At 40.6% G+C, this 21,800-nt stretch overlaps 1 protein-coding gene across 3 annotated transcripts in view; it reads right to left on the reverse strand.

Annotated features, from left to right (window-relative positions):
- Positions 1 to 21,800, reverse strand: part of SIPA1L2 (signal induced proliferation associated 1 like 2) — a 200,933-nt gene that overhangs the window by 85,483 nt on the left and 93,650 nt on the right. For all 3 annotated transcript variants that reach the window (XM_045537008.1, XM_045537006.1, XM_045537007.1), the window contains exon 3: positions 11,983 to 13,730. In XM_045537008.1, the coding sequence (XP_045392964.1) occupies positions 11,983 to 13,465 (1,483 nt within the window). In that variant the 5' untranslated portion in view covers positions 13,466 to 13,730. The remainder of the gene's footprint in view (positions 1 to 11,982; positions 13,731 to 21,800) is intronic.

Below are 21,800 nucleotides of genomic sequence, written 5' to 3' on the forward strand. Positions count from 1 at the left end.
TCCTGAGAGATGGTCATTAGCCTCTCCCTCCAATATGCAATCACTAAGTGCCGGGCATTGTTTCAGCCATCAGGACACAGAGAGAATATTATAGAAAACAATTCCTACCCATGAAGCAAATTTTCTACTTTGACTCCTTCTAATGACATAAAGTTCCCCCTGAACTGCTGGACAATGTTTCTTGTCCCATGAGCTCTGTTAAAAGTGGTCAAAAATGCTTCACTGCAACTTCCAAACTTCTTAAGTGTTTCCTCTGAAACAACCCAACTTAATGTAACACTTAAAATGCAGTCCAACTCATAAAAAATAGAGGGTGCAATTATCCAAATGTTTGTTAATGCAACTTTAAAATTTATCTATTTTTAGCAGCCCCATGACACCAATAATTCATGCAGAGCAGGTGGTAAACAAAAACCCTCAGGTGTTATTCATTTATTTCTTAATGAACTGCCGCCAGGTCAGTTCTCCAAGGTGTATACTCATAAAATCGGTTTTTTGCACCCTATATGTAAAACATCACCTTTATCCGTTCTGAATGTCACCTTATTGGTTTTGGCCAACCTTGCCTCTTAGTTTTTAGTTAAAAAGAAACATAATAGTACAAACATTTTTAAGCTTAGAAAAAACCCATAGATATTTCAAAGGCTTTGGCTTATGCTAACATTTTCTGCCACAGTAATTTCTGAAGGAATAAGAAACATTATTCAGGAAGCAGAAAACAGGATGAGCTCAACAAACGAAAACAGCACCTGCATCACTGAGAGCAAACATTATCCAAAGCCACTAATGAACACTGACTAGCTCTTACAAAGGCAAATCATTAACTTTTTTACTGTTTGTAACCAAGCAGGATTAATACTGACATTATTTCCCTTTAAAGCCAATCAGGGCTAGAAGTAGCAAGTAAACTACTTCAGGGGCTGAAAGGTGAATTATTGAATTAGTATAGTCCTGGGCTTGTATAAAAGGAAATAAGTCTTTTTAATCTTTATTTTTTAAGGGGGAACTCCCTTGGGTATTGCATAACAACGGTTCAGTCCACATATAAGATGGTGGTGCCATGAGATTAGAATGGAGCTGAAAAATTCCTATCGCCCAGTGACGTCACAGCCATCGTAATATCGCAGAACATACTACTCAAAAACAAAAAAGTTTAGAAAGCAAAAAAATTAAAAGTTTTAAAAATAGAAAAAAGCTTATAGAATAAGGAAATAAAATTTTTGTATAGCTATATAATGTGTTTGTGTTTTATGCTAAGAGTATTACAAAAGACTCAAAAGTTAAAAAGTTTATAAAGTTTAAAAAAAGTTACAGTAAGCGAAGGTTAATTTATTATTGAAGAAAAATTGTTATAGATTTAGTGTAACCTAAATATAGTGTTTATAAAGTAAGTCTACAGTGATGTACAATAATGTCCTAGGCCTTCATATTCACTCACTACTCACTCACTGACTCACCCAGAGCAACTTCCAATCCTGCAAGCTCCATTCATGGTAAGTGCCCTATACGAGTGTGCCATTTTTTATCTTTTATGATGTATTTTTACTATAACTTTTCTAAGTTTATATATGGTTACATACACAAAAACTTACCATTGTGGTACAACTGCCTAAGCTGTCCAGGTTTGTAGCCTAGCAGCAATAGGCTATGCCGTCCAGTCTAGGTGTGTGGTGGGCTATCCCACCTGGGTTTGTGTGAGCACACTATGACGATCACTCAAGGACAAAACCGGCTCTGTGGCAGGGGCTGACTGGCTCCGCGATAGCCTCTCCCCACTCTCCACGGCCACCAGTGCAGGGACAGCGGGAGGGTGGCCCTGCTCTTCCCCTGCGTGGCACATCCTACCTTCTGCTGCTTCTCCAAAGTTCTTTTTATCCATTGGGGCATCATGCCTGTTTTGCATTCCTTCACCATCACTTATGGTGGTAGTTTGGAAGGAGGAAAGATAACATGTGTTTTCAGTGAGCCTTAACTAGTAGTCCCCCAAGCCCATTTACTCTGCAGTACCTGTAATTCTAAGAAGCCTGCTTACTGGTTTCTGAATCTGGGCTTTGATACTTATCCCCCCTTAACCCTGTGTTACATAAACTTTCTTGACCTCAGTATCTGTCCCCCTTATAAAATATGTAATATTAATATATATTAATAACATCATCACCATTAACCTGGGAGGGGCATTATAGTTGAACGCAGGCATGTTACTGACAGAAAAACTCAATCAAATCAAAAAGGGAGAGCACATAAAATCAGAAAGTATACTTAAAAAAAAAAATCAACAAAAAAGATTTTTCCCTTCATGTCTCTCTCCAACCCATGTCCCACACCCGTTTTCAAACTCACTGTCTCACACAGAAATGCGCTTTTTGAATGCAAGTGGAGAGACGAAGTTCCTGCTGTTTCAAACATCACACCTTCGGACTTACAGCCTTTATGCTGTTTTCTTGCCATGCTTTTGGTCTCACTGTGGAATACAGTTGGTTTCTAAAGAATGTGGATGGATTTCTAAAGAAATCAAAATCTTACTAAATAATGTAACGTTCTGTCTAGCTTTTAGAAAGGGCATCTCCACATACCACAAAGACATGAACAGATTCTGTGCCCCCTCCCATAGCCTCCAGGAGAGAAAAAAGTTAACGATCTCAAATGATATCCTGCATCTCTCTTTCCAGAAAGATCCCTCCGTTAATCTCCATCCATCAAAAGAGGCCCTTCCCCTCTTGAGCAGACCACAAAGAGCACGCCTTCCTCAGAGTTGTGTGCATTCAGACCCTCAGCCACTCAGAGCTTGTGCTTATTCCAAGCAGATGATTTCCATAAAATTGCTTCAAAGGTGAGTCAAATGAAATCTTTCCCTGGCAGAATGGAAGCTATGAAAAGACTGTTGAGAAACTGAATGAAAAATCCACACATCATGCAAATACAACAGGACAAGATAAAAAAAAAAATCAGTTAACAAGATTGCAGCGTAGGAAATGGAAATGAGATTCATTGCATCTCTGTGGTGCACTGTAGCTGTTCAATAAAGAAAAAAAAAATAATCCTAACTCGGAAGAGGAAGAAGATGGGGGGAGGGGGCCCTAGATGGGACCCTAGCCCAGAGGCTGTTTCTAGATACTATGATATGTTGGAAAGCGGATTTATTTGATAATTCAATAATGAATTGGATAGGTAAGATTCACAACTCCTCAGGAGGCCAGGTATGTAAAAGAGAATCACTCACAGCTCTGCCTTCCCTCATCTATCAAAGTTTTTAGCTCCCTCTGGCCACAGCGCCATTTGGAAGTACAGGAAGGCCACAAACCACCTTGCACCTGTGTCCTCTGGCCCTTTACTTTGTTAATATGCACAACAGAAGCTCACTTGCTGTTCTTCCACAAGATGCAGTTTAAAGGTTCTTTGTTCTTCCAACAGCTAGTTGATCATTTAATTGCCAGCTCTGCTGAGATGGGTTATATCCATGCCTCCAGTTGGCTGCTGTCTAAATTCCTATCTGTGATGTGTCTTTCACCTTTCCCTCCAAACAATTTTGTGTATACATTTTAAAACACCTTCCCTGTTCTCTAACACCCTGGGAGTAATAAAAAGTAAAAAAGGAACAATAAATAAATAAGTGAATGAGTAATATCCACCTACTTTTGCAGTACATTAAGAGTCATTCAACAATCTCAAGAAACCTCAAATACTTTAATGTTACATGGATTAAATTACTGAATTTACCATGATGGAAAAAAAGATGGATTTTTGCTTTGTAAATTTTTGTTCCTGTGAACTAAAACAAAATCTTAAGCTCCCCACCACAGCTGACTGAACGGACACCCTCTTGGCCAAGGGGACACCAGAAATACCCTAAGGCTGAGTTGCTGACCTTGAGAAGGGAGGTCAGACATGCCTCATCATGTCCCACTCCCTTCTTGGAGACACATTTTGTAACTCATTGACAGGCCTAAGGCTACGCAAAACAAAACTTAAATCACACCTGCAGGTCATCAGTTTACTTAACAGATCATTTTAGTCTGGGTCTATGTCTGGTAGCTTATCTCTGATCAACAGACTTCCTTATCTTAACTTAAAACATTCCAAACCTTTAGACAAACCTTCATTTCTTTAATCAATTACAAATCAAAGACTCTTTAAACCTACCTATAACCTGTCAGCTCCTGCTTTGAGATGTCCCACCTTTTTGGGCTAAACTAATGTACACCTTCCATGTATTGATTTATGATTTATGTATAATTCCTGACTCCCTGAAATGTATAAAACCAAACTGCAACCCAACCTCTGCGAGTCCACTTGCTCAAGGCTTCTTGGGCACCGCTCTGGGCCATGGTTCTCAAATTTGGCTCAGAATAAATCTCTTTAAATTATTTTTACAGAGTTTGGCTTCTTTTCCACTGACATTCCTTTGACCCAAATTTAGCCAAAGTATTAGCTTAAGCTTGAAAAACCACTGTAGTGACAGTAAAGATAATAATATTCAACATTTTTTACATAAATTAACTCATTTCATCTTCTCTACCTATGAGGATGCACAACTATCATCCTCATTTTACAGATATTATTCTGATGCCGACAGGTTAAGTGACTTGCTCAAGGTAACAATCTGCTGTGATGGAGTTAGGATGGGAACCTAGGCAGTCTGACTCTAGAGTTCTCTCACAGAAAGCAACTTGAGGGTGATGGAACTTATATAAAAGTTTAAATTATAAAAATCAACTAATACAGGTAAGTGAATAAAACTTAAAGATGAGACAACAAATCTATCCTGACCATAAGGACTGTATCCTGAAAACCACAATTTTAAGAAACATAGAATAAAAAGTGAAAGACTGGCAGCTAACACTAGGCTTCTGGTAACTATCTGTAATTTTTAGTATTATTTGCTCAAAGGGAGGAAGAAAACACTAAGAGAGTATGGAAGGATTTCCCTGAATCAAAGGAGAGAGATGGAGGCCATTGAGAAGGGGACAGTTCTCCAGCTTTTAAGTGGAAAAAACAGTGAAATAAATTTTGGATCTGAACAAATACAAGGTATGTTTTACAAAGCTTCTAGGTTCCCTAAGACTTTATGTTCCAAAGAACTTTACTTCCAACTTATGGCACCAGTTGCAAAATGCCACCAAATGTTCCTAATTAACTGTCACACGAGCCAAACTGTATAGAAATATTAGAGTCTTCATTCCTCTTTCCAGGGAAATAATAGAGCATTAGTTCCTCTTCCTCAGTAACTGAGTGAAGGCCTTTTGGGGCCAAGGGGTTAGTGGGTTTGAAACAGCACACGGTCCTTCACAGGTTCCTACGAGGCTGCAGTGGATGGGAACCCAGACCACTCCAGCACAGCGCCCCTGCAAGAGAGAAAGCCCAAGTGTTTTCCACCGTCAGCCACATGGAGCCGACGTGACCATGACCCATGGGGCTGAGTCTCATGTGCAGCTGGGCAATTCCTCCCCGCTAGGAGCCCCCCACGACTCAATGGGACCTCTGTTTGGGGAGGCCATACTGGCCAGGCAGAGAGGTTAAGAATTGAGTCGATTATGTCCTCTGAGGGAGGAATTTGTATCTTAGAATAGTACTATTGTTCCATGGCACTCTGTTCACCCGTATGAATTTAATAGCGTCCAACTCCCTATTTTTGTCAATGACTGTATAAAACCAGAAGAAGAAAAGCCACCAGGCATGAAATTCAAAGCAAATGCAGCCATGCATCACTGGGCAGTGAGGTTCATTTGATATGTAAAGGTATACTCCCGCCTACAACTGCTGCATTAGTGACACTTAAGCGAATGTGTTTGGAATGGGGTGGCCAACTTCACCAGACACCTTTCCCCAGCCCACCCTGCCATATGGTTCCCTTTACTTCTTTCTCTCTTCATCTTTTAACAATTAAAACAAAGTACTACCCTTTAAGTGCCCTATCAGTGACGTAGACAATAGTTTCCTTTTAGAAAGGAAAGTCTTACACATTTAAGACACTCTTGGTAGGGGAGACATGCTATTGACAGGCACTGCTCTAAGCCCTTTATAGAAGAGATTTGTATTATTATCCCATTTTACAGATGATTAATTAAGGCACAAAGCAGTTCAAGGACTTGCCCCCAAACTGAGTTGGGATGTGAACCCAGGCATACTTTCCACTTTAAGTGTTGCCACCTTGCCCGACATTCATAAACTTCTGTTTACCAAGAGGTGACCTCCAGCTATAATTAAAATGGATGGACACTCTGCCTAATGGCAAAAAGAGAATTCCACAGCCACAAAATGGTAAGTTGGTATCAAGAGTAGTGAAAGGGCTATTACACAAATTCTGGCAGAATCTTTTTATTTGTTCACTTAGGATTTATGTACAAGATACTATACACTTCAGTTAACAACAAAAATCAGCACTGGAGAAAAGGGTGAGTTGACATAAAGCTGAATAAGAGAGTAGTTACCAGAGACAGTGAAGCTGTCTGCTTATAGGAATCTTAAGGTAGTTCAATAAAGTAACGTAAACCTCTAAGTTTGTTATTTATAAAAATAAATCCCCTGGCTGAGTGCCATGTCTCCATTATAAAGTTATGTGTCCCCTGCTTTCCATACACTGTCTTTTGGAACTGAGTCACTAAGTGCAGCCTGTACTCAAATGGGGAGGTGGGAAGACTATGACAAACTTTTATAATGATAAATTACTTTTTCAAGTAAAGATTTCTTTATTAAAATGAACATTCATTAATGCATTTGATGAGCTGTTCTGCAGGTATACTGCATCTAAATGAGGGTAGAAAATATATGCCCCCAACGCCCCCACTCATTACTATGCTTCTCTATCAAGCTGACAGGTTTTTCTCCCAAGCAGAGCAAATACAGTCATTAATTCATCTGCCCAGATCATGGCTGGCAAGTACCTGGCATCTCCCAATGACCCAGAGGCAAATTACGATAAGATAACTGATAATGGCTCTTAAAATGCAGATGCAGTTCTATACATAATGACAGGAAGGATGATCATCAAAAGCAAGTTCCATGTTATAATAGTAGCAAGAATGGGTAGGCTCCATTTACATTAATTTATTTGCATCAGAAAAAGCCTACAAGGGTAAAGACAAAATTGTTAATGGTGACTACCGCTGATGGTTTGGGGAGACTATTTCTTGCTTCTCTACATTTTCTTATTTTCCTATAGTTATATGACATTTAAACACCATTTAAAAATTCTAAGTGGGAAAAAGGTATATACTGTCAATCTTACTATTTGCCCCCCTACATTCAGAGGAACACATATTGGTGTACCAGTGGAATGCTTCCAGTAAAACAATGTTCCCAAAGGCTCAGACAGTGATCGAGCCACTCTTCACTGCACTCCTGAGTCAGCAGGGAGGCCCAGCTTCACTCTTCTTTTGGTTTTACTCTTTACCCAAATTACTCACTTCACCTCCCAGAACTATTCTGGTCTGTGTGACATGAAGTAAGGCATAGAACAGTTTTAGAACTCCTGAGTAACCCTAGAGGTGCAAGATTTCTTGAAAGAGTTGAAGACTTCATCATCAAGTGGGTATCCACAAGTGTCTCTGGACTCTGGTGTGCAGTTCCAGCCCTAGCTGTGCTGGTGACAGCCCTTTGTTTGGTGGCAGCTCCCAGTGCCAAATAGGTCCAGAAGAAGGCAAAGCCTGCTGCTCTGCTACAATGGAAACTAGACTCGCTGAGGCTCACGTGACTGATCCGTGGTCAAGTACAACTAGAATCCCTATCTGAGGGGCCCTTTGTCATGGCCTATTTCACAAATGGAAAGCTCAGAGGAGAGGCAAACAGCACTTGTACGATGAGGTCCATCAGAGAAACAGTGGTATGGCAAGTTGCACCAAAGTTTCTTCACGGTCATTGCCAGCGAAAGGAAGGAACATTAGTGAGCATTCACTAGGCTTACTATTATCCTCATTGTTTTTAAAAAAGCTGTTTCACTGAAGGCTACAGACGGATTTGCCTGGGCAAGGGATGCTGCCACACAGTTTACTGTGGCAAGCCACTCCCCTGCATAAATCCTTTTACAGAGTTATTAACCAGCCCTTCAGCGACTATGTGTCATAGGAATACACCTCAGCATGAAGAGAAGCCATTTCGCATTAACTGCCCAATAAAAAATAAACCACATTATTAAAAGTTCTGTACTTTAAACATTTGCCAGTGATTGGGAGCCATTTAATTCTTTTGAAAATGAAGTTTCACACAAAGCCCTGAAGCAGAGATCAAAATAAAAGGCACTCTGGAAAGTATCAAAAGATCCCTGAAAGCCACTTTCCAAAGTGAAAAACTCTTGAGAGAAGGGAAAAGAGAAAAACAGGGAGGAAAAGCTATCTGTAAAAACACCATGTACCTTTGCCAGTCTGCCCAGGGCCTCTGTTTTTAAACATGACAATGTTCATGTAACTTGTGACATTTGCAAACAGAAGGGCTCCACACATAGCTGTGTCCAGTGGGCAAAGCCAGGGTGGGAGGCTGCTGTCCGACTCCACTCCCACGACACAAGGGGCCTCTACCTTACCATACCTTTCCACTCAGGAATCTGGGCTGCTGCCTCTGCCTTTGGTCCTTCATGGCTCTACAAACAGACCAGCAGAAGCAGCAGCAGATGCTACTGTGGCCAATTTCACTTTCAAGTCACACTGGGCCACAAGGGAAGAGCTAAATATAGGAGAAGGCAGGGCACGGTTCACAGCTGTGCTGGAGAGAGAGCACAGTAGCCAGGGCTCAGCCTCATTCTCTCTCCTGGTGGCCTCTCCTTTCCCTGGCCCCCAAGCCCCTCTGCTGGTACAACAGCACCTTGCACAGCACAGAATCACAGAACACCAAAGACAAAGCGACCTCAGGGACTGCTGCCCTGCTCCTTTGTTTTTTGGGCTTTGCAAAGCACAGTAACGCACATCATGATGTTTTGGTCAATGACGGACTGCACGTATGATAGTGGTCCCATAAGATTATAATAAAGCCATACACAGAAATCTGATATATGGCACCTGATGTTGGCATTGCAATTGAATTAGGGGAAATGACTGATACTCAGCAATGTTGCTGGGACATCTGGTTTTCAAATACGTAAATCTCTATCTCTATCTCATATAGGTTTGTGTTAAAGTACACTCTGTGATGGTCACACGGTGACAAAATGGCCTCCCGACACATTTCTCAGAATATATCCCCATCATTAAGTGACAGGTAGCTATAGTCTAGAATTTAGTTTTCTGGCTAGTTCACAGATCCAGAGCAAAGCTCAAAACCAGACGAGTGAGCCTTATACAACCCTAAACTGCCTCGTGTTATGTCTACAACCACACATGATGCACTCACAGGGTGTCCGCACCCCGTGTCTTATTTATTTTTTTGAGACAGGTGTCACTCTGTTGCCTGAGCTACAGTGCAATGGCACTACCATAGCTCACTACAGCTTCCAACTCCTAGGCTCAAGAGATCCTCCTGCCTCAGCCTCCTGAGTAGCTGGGACTACAGGCACGCACCATGACCAGCTAATTTTTAAATTTTTTGTAGAGATAGGGTCTCACTATTGCCCAGGCTGGTCTTGAACTCCTGAGCTCAAGCAATCCTCCCATCTCAGCCTCTCAATGTGCTAGGATTACATGTGTGAGCCACCGCACCTGGCCTACTTTTGATTTCACATTCAAACCTATATAAATCACTTCCAGAGGATCTTTAAAACTATTAAGAAGTGATAGTTGAGAATTCAAGAGGAAAATCTACAAGAAGCAGTAAGAAAACTAACAGAATGCAGCAACCTGAAATCATCTCACAGAACAGACCCTGGGGACATTCATGAATCAATTGGTGGTGACCCTGGGTACAGAAAGCATCAGCTTTTCATTCCATATACACTTAAGATGTACAATAAAGTATGAATGAGATGCTGGCAATAAGTCTTGGCATAAATATAAACATGTATATATAATTTTTATGTTCCGATATTTTAAAGGATGAATCACAAACTATTTACAAAACTTGGCTAGCCAGAATGACTAATAACTGGAGGATTTCAGGGCATAATAAATCCAGGAGACTTTATTTTATTGCTAGCATTGGCAGCCATGGCTTTATCAATAAAAACAACCTTAATTAGGAAGCCTATTTCTCCATGGTCTCCCTTTCCAAAAATAACTAACTTCCACCTAGAGCTCAACCTTGAGCAGTGTCCTATGACGCGCTGCCCTTGCACAAACACAGTTACCTCCACAGCACAGACTAAAAAGCAGCTCCGAGGTTCTCTGATTTTACTGGCTGGCAGGAAATTACTCATGGTGGTAATGCCGATGCGTGCCAGAAGCCAGAACTGACATGGGGTGGGGGGAGTGAAGAGCAGAGGAGACACAACAGGGAACAAAGACCTGTTGACAAAATTATTTCAGGCCTGTTATGTCATCAGTATGAGGACACAGCAACAGCTCACACTAAGTGATGACCAGCTGCAGTGCAAGAGTCTGTTTATTTAGCTTTATTACATCAGAATCATATCTCTTATTTAGGTGTTGTCATAAGATTATGATTACGGGAGACCAGTTAAGTCTGGATTGATGCAATAACAGAAGGGGGGAAATTATTAATTTGAGAATCACAATTTATCTGGTAAACACATTCTTTTAAGTGTGCAGTCCATGGGAAAAGTAACAAAAAGGCTTTCATAGGGGTTGTAATGTTATAAGGTGCCCAACCTTTTTGGCACCAGGGACCAGTTTCACGGAAGACAATTTTTCCACAGACCGGGGAGGTGGAGGGGTGCTGCAGAGCTCAGGTGCTGATGTGCGGCCTGTTTCCTAACAGGCCATGGACCGGCACCGGGCCCAGGGGTTGGGGAACACAGTTATAAGGGACTTAAGTGGACAGAGTGACCTCCTGAGGTCTGAGTTACCTCCTGACCCAGCCCCAGAAAAAGAAACAACTAGAGTCAAAGATTACATGTAAACATTTTGGAGACAGAAACTAATACTAAAGAAATAACAGGACAGTCAGCTCGCAGTTATCCACACTAGTGGCAGAGTAGTTTATTCCCTGAAGGACAGAAGGAGGAGGGAGTCTGGCTGGGCCCTCCTCTATCTGCCTCCCCCACGAGGTTATACCTACGAGGGGGAAGCGGGACAGCAGGCAAGACTGAAGATAGAAAAACAGAGCCCTAAAAAGTAAGGGATACTCTAAGGAAGGTGCACAGCAGGCCAGCTGCACCCAATAACAAGGTAATGAGAGCTACCTGAGTGTTTCATTGGCATGTGTCACTGACGTGTGTGTGGAGCCTGTTTCTTTGAAGGTCTCTAAAACAGAGCAGATTCTGTGTCCCTGGGCTAACTAAGGACACATTTAAAAGGCTGAGGATTCAACTACCTGACCTCTGAAGAATGCAACCTTCAAGCCTAAAGATATAAATAAAAAGCAAAAATCATTTATTTTACATAGCATTAAAGAATTTCTAATTAACACCATCAGAGAATTATTTGTATCTTAACATTAATTTAAGCCCATTTGTCGAAGCGCAAGAAAACTAAATTTCTCTATCATGCTAATTCATACTTTCTTTGAACAAAGATATAACACATCCAATACATGCAGCAATGCAGCAGGAGCAAAGTACAAGAAACTAGAGGGGAAACCATGGAATTACCCACTGTAAGCAATCTAAGATTATTCAGAGAAATAGGACAGGGATAGTTAATCACAGGGGACTTTTTACAAGGAGCAAAATCTAAATCAAGATATGTGATGTTCACAAATTGGCAGGGAGAAAAAGAACAAAAGGCACTCCACCATCGGGAGGGGCGTTAAAAAACAGCAAAGGCGGGAAATTGGGGATTTCTAAAAAGAAGTCTGGCAGCAATGGGGGGACTGTGATGGAGAACAAGGACAAGCCCAGTGGACTACTCCGAGGAAGGTGCTCCAACACAAAATAAAACATCGTGATTGGCCCTGGAGAAATCATCCCTGAGAACGCATGCAAACATTCAGGCTCTTCCTTACCTTTCCCATAGAAGAACTTGCGGTAATAGTAGGCCCCAAGGTCAATGTGTTCTATGATGTAACGCTTCACTTTCTCCCTGTGAATGGGCTGGTTTTCTCTGGGCACTTCCAAGACCGAGACACCTGCATTTGTGCAGTGCGAACTGAGAGACGATTCAAAGGAGCAGCTTTCCCCAGAACTGAAAGAGGATGAGTTGGCCCGAGAGAGTGCAATCCGCCTGTCACCTTCTCCCCCAGTCTCATTCCTAAAGTAGGGACAACTAAGGACGAGGTCATTACTTTTCCCATCACCCTCATCAGCATCCAGGTTCTCTTTGGAGTTGAGGTCCTCCTTGCTCCCCAAAGGGGACTCACAGTTGCCCGTCTGGCCTGCCGGCATCTGCGTCTGGGACGCTGCGGAAGCCCCAGTGGTGATGTTTTTCCTTTTCCCCACATTAGCCCTCGTAGCCATGGCTTCGTTGATATTAAACAAAATGCTCTGGACATCGTAATGTGCAAAACATCGCTGACAATTCCAAGGGCGAACCCCCCTCTCCAGACGGCTCTCCTCCAGGTCAGATGTGAACTTGAAAGTTTCGTGCTCACTTTTAACAGTTCTTAGCTTTCGGAAGAGGGAAGTTTCCACAGATTCAGATTTTAACCTCCGTTTGAAAGGCTTGTCCCTGTCTCTCCCCATCAGAAGGGCACTGTCCATGTAGTCTAATCCTGAGATGCGGACAAATTCTCCCCTAGAAATCTGCGCTGCTGCATGCAGGCTGGGAGAGATTGCGGGATCACAAGGGAAAAACTCAGGAAACCCAAAAGGGACCACTGCTTTGTGGTCATAGTTCTCTACTCGGTACCCTCTGAGCATAGCAAAAAAGTTCTCCCCAGATAAGCCTTGCCTGTCGATGGATGATGTGCTTCCATACTCCCTGTGCAGGGCAGCCCCGGTGTTGGGGTTGACTGCGTTTTGGTCTAAGACATCTTCAGCATCGATGTCACTGATGGTGACGTCACTGTTGCTTCTCTGTCTTATGGGGTGAAGTCCTCTTTGAGGGGAATGAACAAAGATGTCTCCGATTGTATACTTTGCCTCCACAAAGTCCAGATCAAGCTGCTCCTCTTGCTGACCATCACTCTGGTCATTCTGTCCATTCTGCAGGACAGAGGTGACACTTTCATAACTGGTCTGAGATCGGCTTTCCCACAGCGTTTTGCAGGTCAGCTCCTTGGAGCAGTCCTTTTTAGGAGGCCATTCAGACACCCTTGCTCTGACACCCATTTTGGGCACAGCTGGGGTACCATTAGCTGGACCACCACCGCTACCCTCATTGGAATTTGAAGCACTTAGAGAAGTAGCAGGTCCCATGTTGCCATTAATGGCTTTAAATTTTCGAACAAAATAATCATCTGACTGCATCATTCTGGGAGGATCCTTGAACTTGGAAGAGGCTCTGCTAAGCTTGTGCTTCTCTTCTTGTGACTGCCTTGGGTCACTCATGTCTACTGAGGCAAGATGCTCCAAGCCTCATCAGGAAGACTGGTGTAAATCCAATTGCATTGTTATTTACAATGCCATAATAAATGCAGATATATAGGCTTTGTCTATAGTAGTATTCTTTCTTTTTTAACCAAAAGCAAACGACATCCTCAGAATACAGTTTCTCCAAAATCAACTTGCTTCTCCATCATCGTAATAATTTTGTACGCCTCTGTTCTTTTCAAAAGCATTCCTTAAGACATCTGGTCATGAGTATTTCCTTCACCTGAATTGAAAGACAGGAAATAGCCATTAGCAATTAATACAGTGCATTACATTCTACTGTACAGTTTCAATACATTCTACTGTACAGTTTCTTATCTTTCTCTCATGCTTCTGCCCATGAAGTTTCATATTTCCAAAGTGCTGCTGCTACCTCTCCCTCTCTCTGGAACACCTGTTTTCCCTCTCTACATGGCTAGGTAGAATTCACACCACAGAATCAAGCACTAACTTCTCTGAGAAACCTTCCTACGATGTCTCCCACCCTCACCCCACATCTGAGCAAAGACTGCTTCCTCTGGGATCCCACAGCACCAGCATTTACATACAAGAGAGCAATTTTCCTTATCTCTAATTGCTGTTTACTGACTAGCTGACTTCAAGCTCCTCTAAGCCAGGAACCATGCCTTTCAGCCCTGTACCAACATTAACCATTAATGTAGCCTGGCTTACATGAGGTAATCATGCAACATGTCCATGAATCAATTAGCTATAAGAGTAGCATGAAGTCAGGTATATAATGGGTTTGAGTACTATTATTTTATTTTCTTTCAAAATAGTTAAAACTCAAAATGTCCTAAAACAAAAAGGTCAACACTAGACATGAACAAGTGAGTTTTCATAATCGTTCATAACCAAATTAGAACTCAGAGATCCTCCAAGTGGCAAGAGGTCTTCAAGGATCTGGTGTCTCATACATCAAATACATTTCAGTAGAGAGGTATTAAGTAAGAAGTTGTTTTCTTTTATGCTTCAGTTGTCACTTTTTCAGTTTCTAGGAATGGATTTGACAATAGCCTGAATTGTACAGGAAATAACTATAATTCAGTCATCCTTGATCCTTTTAAACATAATAATCCCGAGTGAAATAGGTAAGGTGCAGCCATTTATCTTTCTGAGAACCACGGATAATATGTCTGTCTGTGCACCTAAGTATCTGACTGCTCATTTTCCCTTTGTTTGCCACATCCTAAAATATCATATTTCCTCAATTATAGAATAAGCTTTGGGAACAGACAGCATGTTGTCATGCCCCGACTGAATTTTTTTTTTTATAGTGGAGGGAAAACAATCGCCATCATAAGAAAATATCTGTCCTTCCAAGAGACTACCACATCCTCATCGCAAAGTCATTAAGGGCCCACTGGAAAGAGTTCTTATGCTGTTTAGCTAGTTGGAGTTTTAACATTTTTTCAGCTGAATTGCAGTTATTTCTTATGCTTTGGGGAAGGACGAGAAAATTGGCTATATTATACTTTTATTATCACTAGAATTTTCAAAAGATGGAGAGTTGCTCTTTCATTCTTATGTCAATGAATAAGATAGTGTGTCATGAGTTGGGACAATATATAATGCCTGCAAATATTTTGTCTAATTAACGACAGAATAAGTTAGAAGAAAAATATTTGCAATTAAAGAGAAAGTTGATAAGAACAAGTTTCTGCCAGCACACAGATAAATTTTGGTGTTTTACATTTCTAAGTACCTTTATTTTACCATGCACATTTAACAAGTTGCTTGTGGCATAATGAACTAGAAACTATACTCTGGTACTTTGGTACGTAACCATTGGCTAACTAAAAATGATAGAACAAATATATACAGGAAGTGCAAAGAACCACATTAATATTTACTGCTTTGAAACTCCTTTATCTTCCTGTTTATAAGATCAAATAAATGCTGTCTGAAAAATTAGGACATAGCCTACCTTCCTTCCTTTTTCCATGCCATGGCATCCACTGAAGTACCAATATATCTATAGCACGTAGGAGTCAAAGGAGGATAATGCTCAAGACGAGAGTGACCACCTGTAGCCCAACTCACCACCCTCAGAGCTGAGCAAACCAGCATTTCCCCACACCTGTGACCTATTCGCCACACTCCATGGGGAAGCTCTCAAGTTTATGCCACCTATTAACAGATAAGCAAACAAACAAACAAAAAAAAGAAAACCAACCCAGAGAAACTATGAAATATTAAAACTAGGATTAGCAAGGACAAGACATACACTGAATAATTAGCTCTGGAAAACCTGACTATAAAGCTGTCAGAATTTACTGGGCTCATACTCTTATTTGAAAATCTATCTTTTGAGCTTTCATGTCCCTCTACATTTGTAACTTTCTCATCATTTGACAATATTAAAAAGAAAAAATGTTTATCCTATTGATCTCTTAAAGAAATGGGAGACATAAATATATAGTCCAAAAATAAGGATTATTTTGAAATATAAATATATGCAATTGAAATATATGAATTTGTGCTGAATTTTATTATTAGGTTTGTTACAAAGAATGAAAACTGTATCAAACTCAGGGCACACGAAATTCCTAAAGGTATCTGAAAATATTCCTTGTTACGATTTTTAAGATTTTTTTATGATAAGAACATTAGCTCTAGTGGACAGCTGTTAATTTTTCCCGTCAAAGATCTGCTCCCCTTTCTTCTGATAATGGTGTCCTGAATTCCCTTGGGGGTGTGACCTGGGTTTTACCAATTATGAGTGCCTCACCCCAGGCCACAGTGACCTGCACTGTAGCTTGCTGAAGTTCTGTGTTGTGTATTCTCTCTCCACCCGCCCCCCCCGCCCCCTTGTTTTCTATACTCTTCAGTCATGGACCTTTGTCAGAGATGCTCCATCTCACTGGAGCACTGGCTGCTGGGCTGAGCTGACGGCCACTCATGGTCATCACTCTCCTCCCCGACTGGGTGACCCTGCAACGTATTCCCATGGCGTCCTCTACCTCCCAAACACCCATTTCCCATGCCTTATCATGACTGCCTGCTTCTCTGTGTGTACCTCCCCTAGCAGAAAGCTCCATGACTCCAAGACTGTCTGTATTGTTCCCCATTTTATCTGCAGTGCCTAGTGCAGCTGCTAGTATGTGGTAGATGTTCAGTAAATATTCATAAATTAATAAATTACCAAACAAATACATCAGGCAGTGACCCCTGATAACATAAAATATTTAAATGGGAAATTTCTGCAGTTATAGAATATACTGTAATCATGTAAGTTTAAAATTTTAACATCCAGGGCATTGCTCCTCTCCCCCGGGGTCTTCAATTATTCCTGCATTTCATCAAATCCTGTGGCTTCTGTGCTCCAGTAAAAATAAAAAATTGTAACCAGCACTCAGTGAGCACTTTAAAAAACTACATGCAACTTGTATGACCTCACAGGTAGTGGGGTGTCCCTGAGTGAGGAAGGGCTAAGGAATGTAGCAACGGACAGCTCAAACAGAAATTAAAGAATTTTAGAGCCTGAAAGGATAAACTGTTCTCATGCTAATGGTCTTAGTAATAATTTCTAAAGGCTAGAACAGAAATGGAGAACATGTGACATTTTAGCATAATTGTCTTTAAATAGAATGTTTTTCAAAGTTTTCCATGAGACATCACTGAGTCTTTAAGACCAATATTATAGTTATAATTGAGCCACTTATCAGGACTGCAGCTGTAGCAAATGGATTGAAAAACCACAAAATGCACAAATTATGAGCCCCATTCAAGGGAAAAAATGGTTAAAATTATACAGCAAATTTATAATACAAGTATAACTACAGTAAAATGCTTATTTTTCATACCAGTACCTCATCAGCTCTAATACTAATACGTATAATTGGGCAGGGAATAAAAAGAAGGATAAACTGACCGCACTTTTACCCTCTCTCTGTGGTCAAGAAGACAAGCAAGAGCTGAGGTGCTGCTTGCACTTCAGGTCTGATCACCTGAAATGCATTTCCCAGGGACTAAGTCCAGGTGCATACATTCGGGTATTAAGTGAAGTTATAACTAAGTAACTATAAAACAATCCATTAACTCACATTCATATTATAGAGTACTAGAATCAAGGATATGAGACAATTTGATAAATGGGCTATTATTAAATAATAATGGTTATAAATTGATACGGAAGTTCAATAATAATATTTTTGACTGGTTAAGTTTTTGATAGATTTGAACATGAAAATTAGTTCTTAGAAATTTATCTTAAATTAAACATCGGCATGGTACCAAAGATAAATATTTCTGGACATGAGGACTTTTTAACAGAATTCTCCTCTTTGGGGTTTTATCACATAGGAGTAACCTATAATTTGTGGAGGAGAATAAAATCTTTTCTTGGTGGACAGTTCACAGTGCTGTTAGATCAATTAATTTTTTATGTACTCTACATGCTATTTGGAGGAATTTCTTGAGTGATGTCCCCAGAAGAGCTGATCTCCTTGGTGTAGCTAAGGATTGTTTGCTTCATTGGGATAAAGCAGGACTTCAGTAAAGAGTGCCTGAAGGATTCGGTCTCCACAAGAACCCCATATGAGAGTCCATACTGATTTGTACTTCACAGTGGAGAAAAAGAGCTCAAATCCGAGGTTTGCTGGGTGGGTCTCTTGGGTAACCCTGTAAGTGAAGCAGCTTGGGGAGCTCCCTCTGAGCGAGTACTGCTCTGCCACATTCACTGCTTACACCCCAGTCCCTAGAATCTGGCACGCAGTTGGCAGTCACAGTTAACTTATATGCATCCACCTAAACTGAAATGACTGCAAGCCAAAGTACCCCGAAGTACTGAGTCGACACATCGTCACAGCACATGCACGGAGCAGTGATTCTCGTTTCTCTCTTTTGGTCTCCTGGCTGGCTCTTCCTCCTCTGGTCTTCTTTAAAGGCTGATGTTCTTCAGGGCTTATCCTAGTCTGCCTTCTCTTTTAATTCTACACATTTCATCGTGCAATCCTAGTAGTTTCAGATGCCATCTCTATGCCGATGATCCATACATCTTTAGCCACAAGCTCAAAGATGTCTCACAGTCAACATTTCCAAGTTGTGCTATGACAGCCTATGTCTTCCTGTCCACTGGCCCCTGCATCCAAACCTGCTCCTCCTCTTGCCAGCTCAGCGATGACACCACCAACCACCCAGGTGCCCAAACCAGACACCCAGCACTCATCTTGCCTTCCCTTCACAGCCTACATCCAATTCTGATAATTTTACCTTCTAAATGCTCCTCAAATCGGTGCCCATCTCCACACCTCAACCGCTACCACCATAGTTAGAACCACCATCAGTTTTCCTAAGGTTATGATGAAATCCTTCCACAGTTCCCCATTTCTCTCAGAAAAAAAAGCCTGCTTGCTTCAAGGCAGCCTGGGCCACTCGTGATTTGGTCCACAAGTACTTGCCCAGCTCCTTGTCCAACTGCTGGATTTCCACCACTATATTCATACATATTGACCTTCACTTTCCTATATCCCAGGGGCTCTGCACTCACTGCTCCCCCTGCCCAAATCCTCTTCAAGACACTTTTGCCCACTACTTGCTAACAGGTGTTATCAGTCACACCTCAGCTCATGTATTTTCCAGACGCCTTCTCAAATCTTAAGGTTGGCTCTAAGTGACTGATCTTACTTCGGGTCCCCCATAGTATGCTGCATGCTTTTTCTTACTTTAAGTTACACCACACTATTTTATACCAGTTTATTTACTTGTCATTATCCTCCTCTAAACTGCGAGCACTGTGATGACACAGATATGCCTTTGCATACACACTCAGCAAACGTCCAGCTCTACCAAATGCTGGCTGAGACTATGGCAAAGCTGCTCATCCTCTCTAAAGGCTCAGTTTCCTATCTGTAAAATGGGAATAACCACATCTATTTCAAAGGATTATTCTAAAGATTCAGTGAGATGTAAGGTTCTCAAAGTTATAGCTGAAAAAATTAATGAGTGAATAAAACAAATTGATTTGAAATTGAACAAATAAATAAGATCCATAACTATTCCAAAGGAGCACAGTAAAGGAAAAGTAAAGGAGTCATGTTCACAAAATACAAGAGGACTGCTAATTGATTTATGTACAAAGAATAAGAGAAACACAAAGCAGTAACCAACTGCAATACTTACGATGATACTCAAAGAGGCAAACAGAAGCTTTTAGAAGGTGAGGGAATCACCCAAAACATCTCCATCCAAACAGGTGCTATTCTCTTCCCAACTACAACTTTTATATTTAAAATTAGTTTAGAGACTTTATATTTTATTGGAAAGAGATTATTCTGGAGTTTTTAAATTCCTATGTGTCAATAAAAAACAGGAACCAGTTCAAAAACAGAATAAACAAAGAGCCATTTTGTTAAATGAACAATTTGATCATGCAGTTTTTTCAAGAAGACAGAAGAACAGCTGTGGGTATTGACTGCTTTCCATTAAATCTTTTAAATCTAAAATAGATAAAAAGAGATAGCTCTCACCTCCTTGCCTCAGGAGGTTATTAGTTAATACATCTTTTCAGCAGTGTGGCCCTTGAATTACAGATGGCACAGTGGGAAATCAGTCCTTCCAATTAATAATTTAAGCTGAAGCATTTGTGTCTGAGGAAAGCACAGCAAAAGAAGAGAAGAATTTCTACTTAATGCCAACCGATGTAGACTGTACTTGTTATTTTCATTTAAAAATCATAGGAAATAATCTGTTCTATTCTTTGAACGAAAGTTTAGTAACACTGAGTAGCAAAGAAAGGAACCTTGAGCATTTTATAATAAAAACTGGGCAGGCTGAGGCCTTAAAAAATACTGTTAAAGATCTTTCCTGTTTTTTACTCCTAAGAGAACCTATCCTCCCAACTCTCTTCTCACTAATATTATTTTCCACTGAATCCACAGTGAAAACTCTTGCAGAGCCCAAGGGTTTGTATCACAATGCTCAACAAAACTAAAATCAATCAATACTATTAAAAACTGAACTAAACAGTACAAAGCAGATAGCTTCAATGTATTCTTTGTTAAAATGCAACAAGTAAACCACAAAGCCATCAAAGCTGAAGATGCTTCCTTTCAATTTAGCATAAAGGACATGAAAAGAAACCCCTGCCAATCCATGCAATGGTCCAGCATTTGATTTTTTTAAATAGTAATTTTAGTATCAAATACACAAGAAACTCCATTCACTACTCACACACACTGAAAGGCATCTCTGCACTGTTCTCATGTTTATCTCAATTGTAAGATACTGAGTTTTGCTGAACAGCTTTATGCGGTTTATTATCCGACACAAAAAACCTCTTGTTACTTCAGTAAATCAATGCATTCAGTTTTATTAGGCACTGTACTGGATGCTGAGGGTGTGAGAAGCATGAAAGATGAATGAGAGAGCTTCCTAATCCTCAGAAAGCTCAGCTGGGTAAGACACGTGCATGAATAACAAGTCACAGAAGACATCAAGTTAAAAGAATACGATACCACCTCTAAGCAAGTGATACAAGTTGTCCACATGTGTGTCACAGGTGTGTCATACACACACACACTCCATGCCAGTGAGGGTCTGGGGGGATGGATACCCCACGTGCTGCAGACGGATACAAACCGACACCACTCTCTGAACACCAATCAGGTAGTACATACTAAGTGCCACAAAACTGTTCAAATCATTTGCCTCAATAGTCTACAACTGAAAAATCTACCTAAGAAAATAAGAGATGTGGAAAAAACTTATACAGAAAGATATTCATTCAAAACCTGAAACAGTCTTGGTAGCTGGTAGCCAGCGGTAAACATGGTATATTTAAACAATGGAATACTACACAGTGCCAAATGCTTTAAAGAATGTGCATGAAATTTAGGAATCATAATATTCTGTAAACAGCCATGTATAAAACTTTATATAAAATAGAAATAAAGTATGTTAAAAATATATATACATAAAACTACTGGAAAGAAACATCCCTATATCATGGTGGTGGTTAGCTATTCCAAGCAGCTGTGTGCATGCTTTCTGCTTTCTTCCTTGTATTTTTCTAAAATGCCCAAATTACATAACTATAAGAGTTAATTCATATATTCACACAAACTTTACATTCAATAAATAGAAATTTTTTTTTAAATAATCCTCCATAAACCAGTGGAAGTTTAAATTACACAGAGCATATTACACATATTAATCTTCTTTGCATAAAATGAGAGCACTGTTAGCTTCCTCTCTTCCCTTTTAAAGTCCCACAGTGAGATAGTTAAAGATGGGAATGGATATTAATGTTGGATGAACAATACCTACTGCTAATTAACTTTAAAAGTATATA

The sequence above is a fragment of the Lemur catta genome, chromosome 25 (assembly GCF_020740605.2).
Source record: "Lemur catta isolate mLemCat1 chromosome 25, mLemCat1.pri, whole genome shotgun sequence".
Lineage (NCBI taxonomy): Eukaryota > Metazoa > Chordata > Mammalia > Primates > Lemuridae > Lemur > Lemur catta.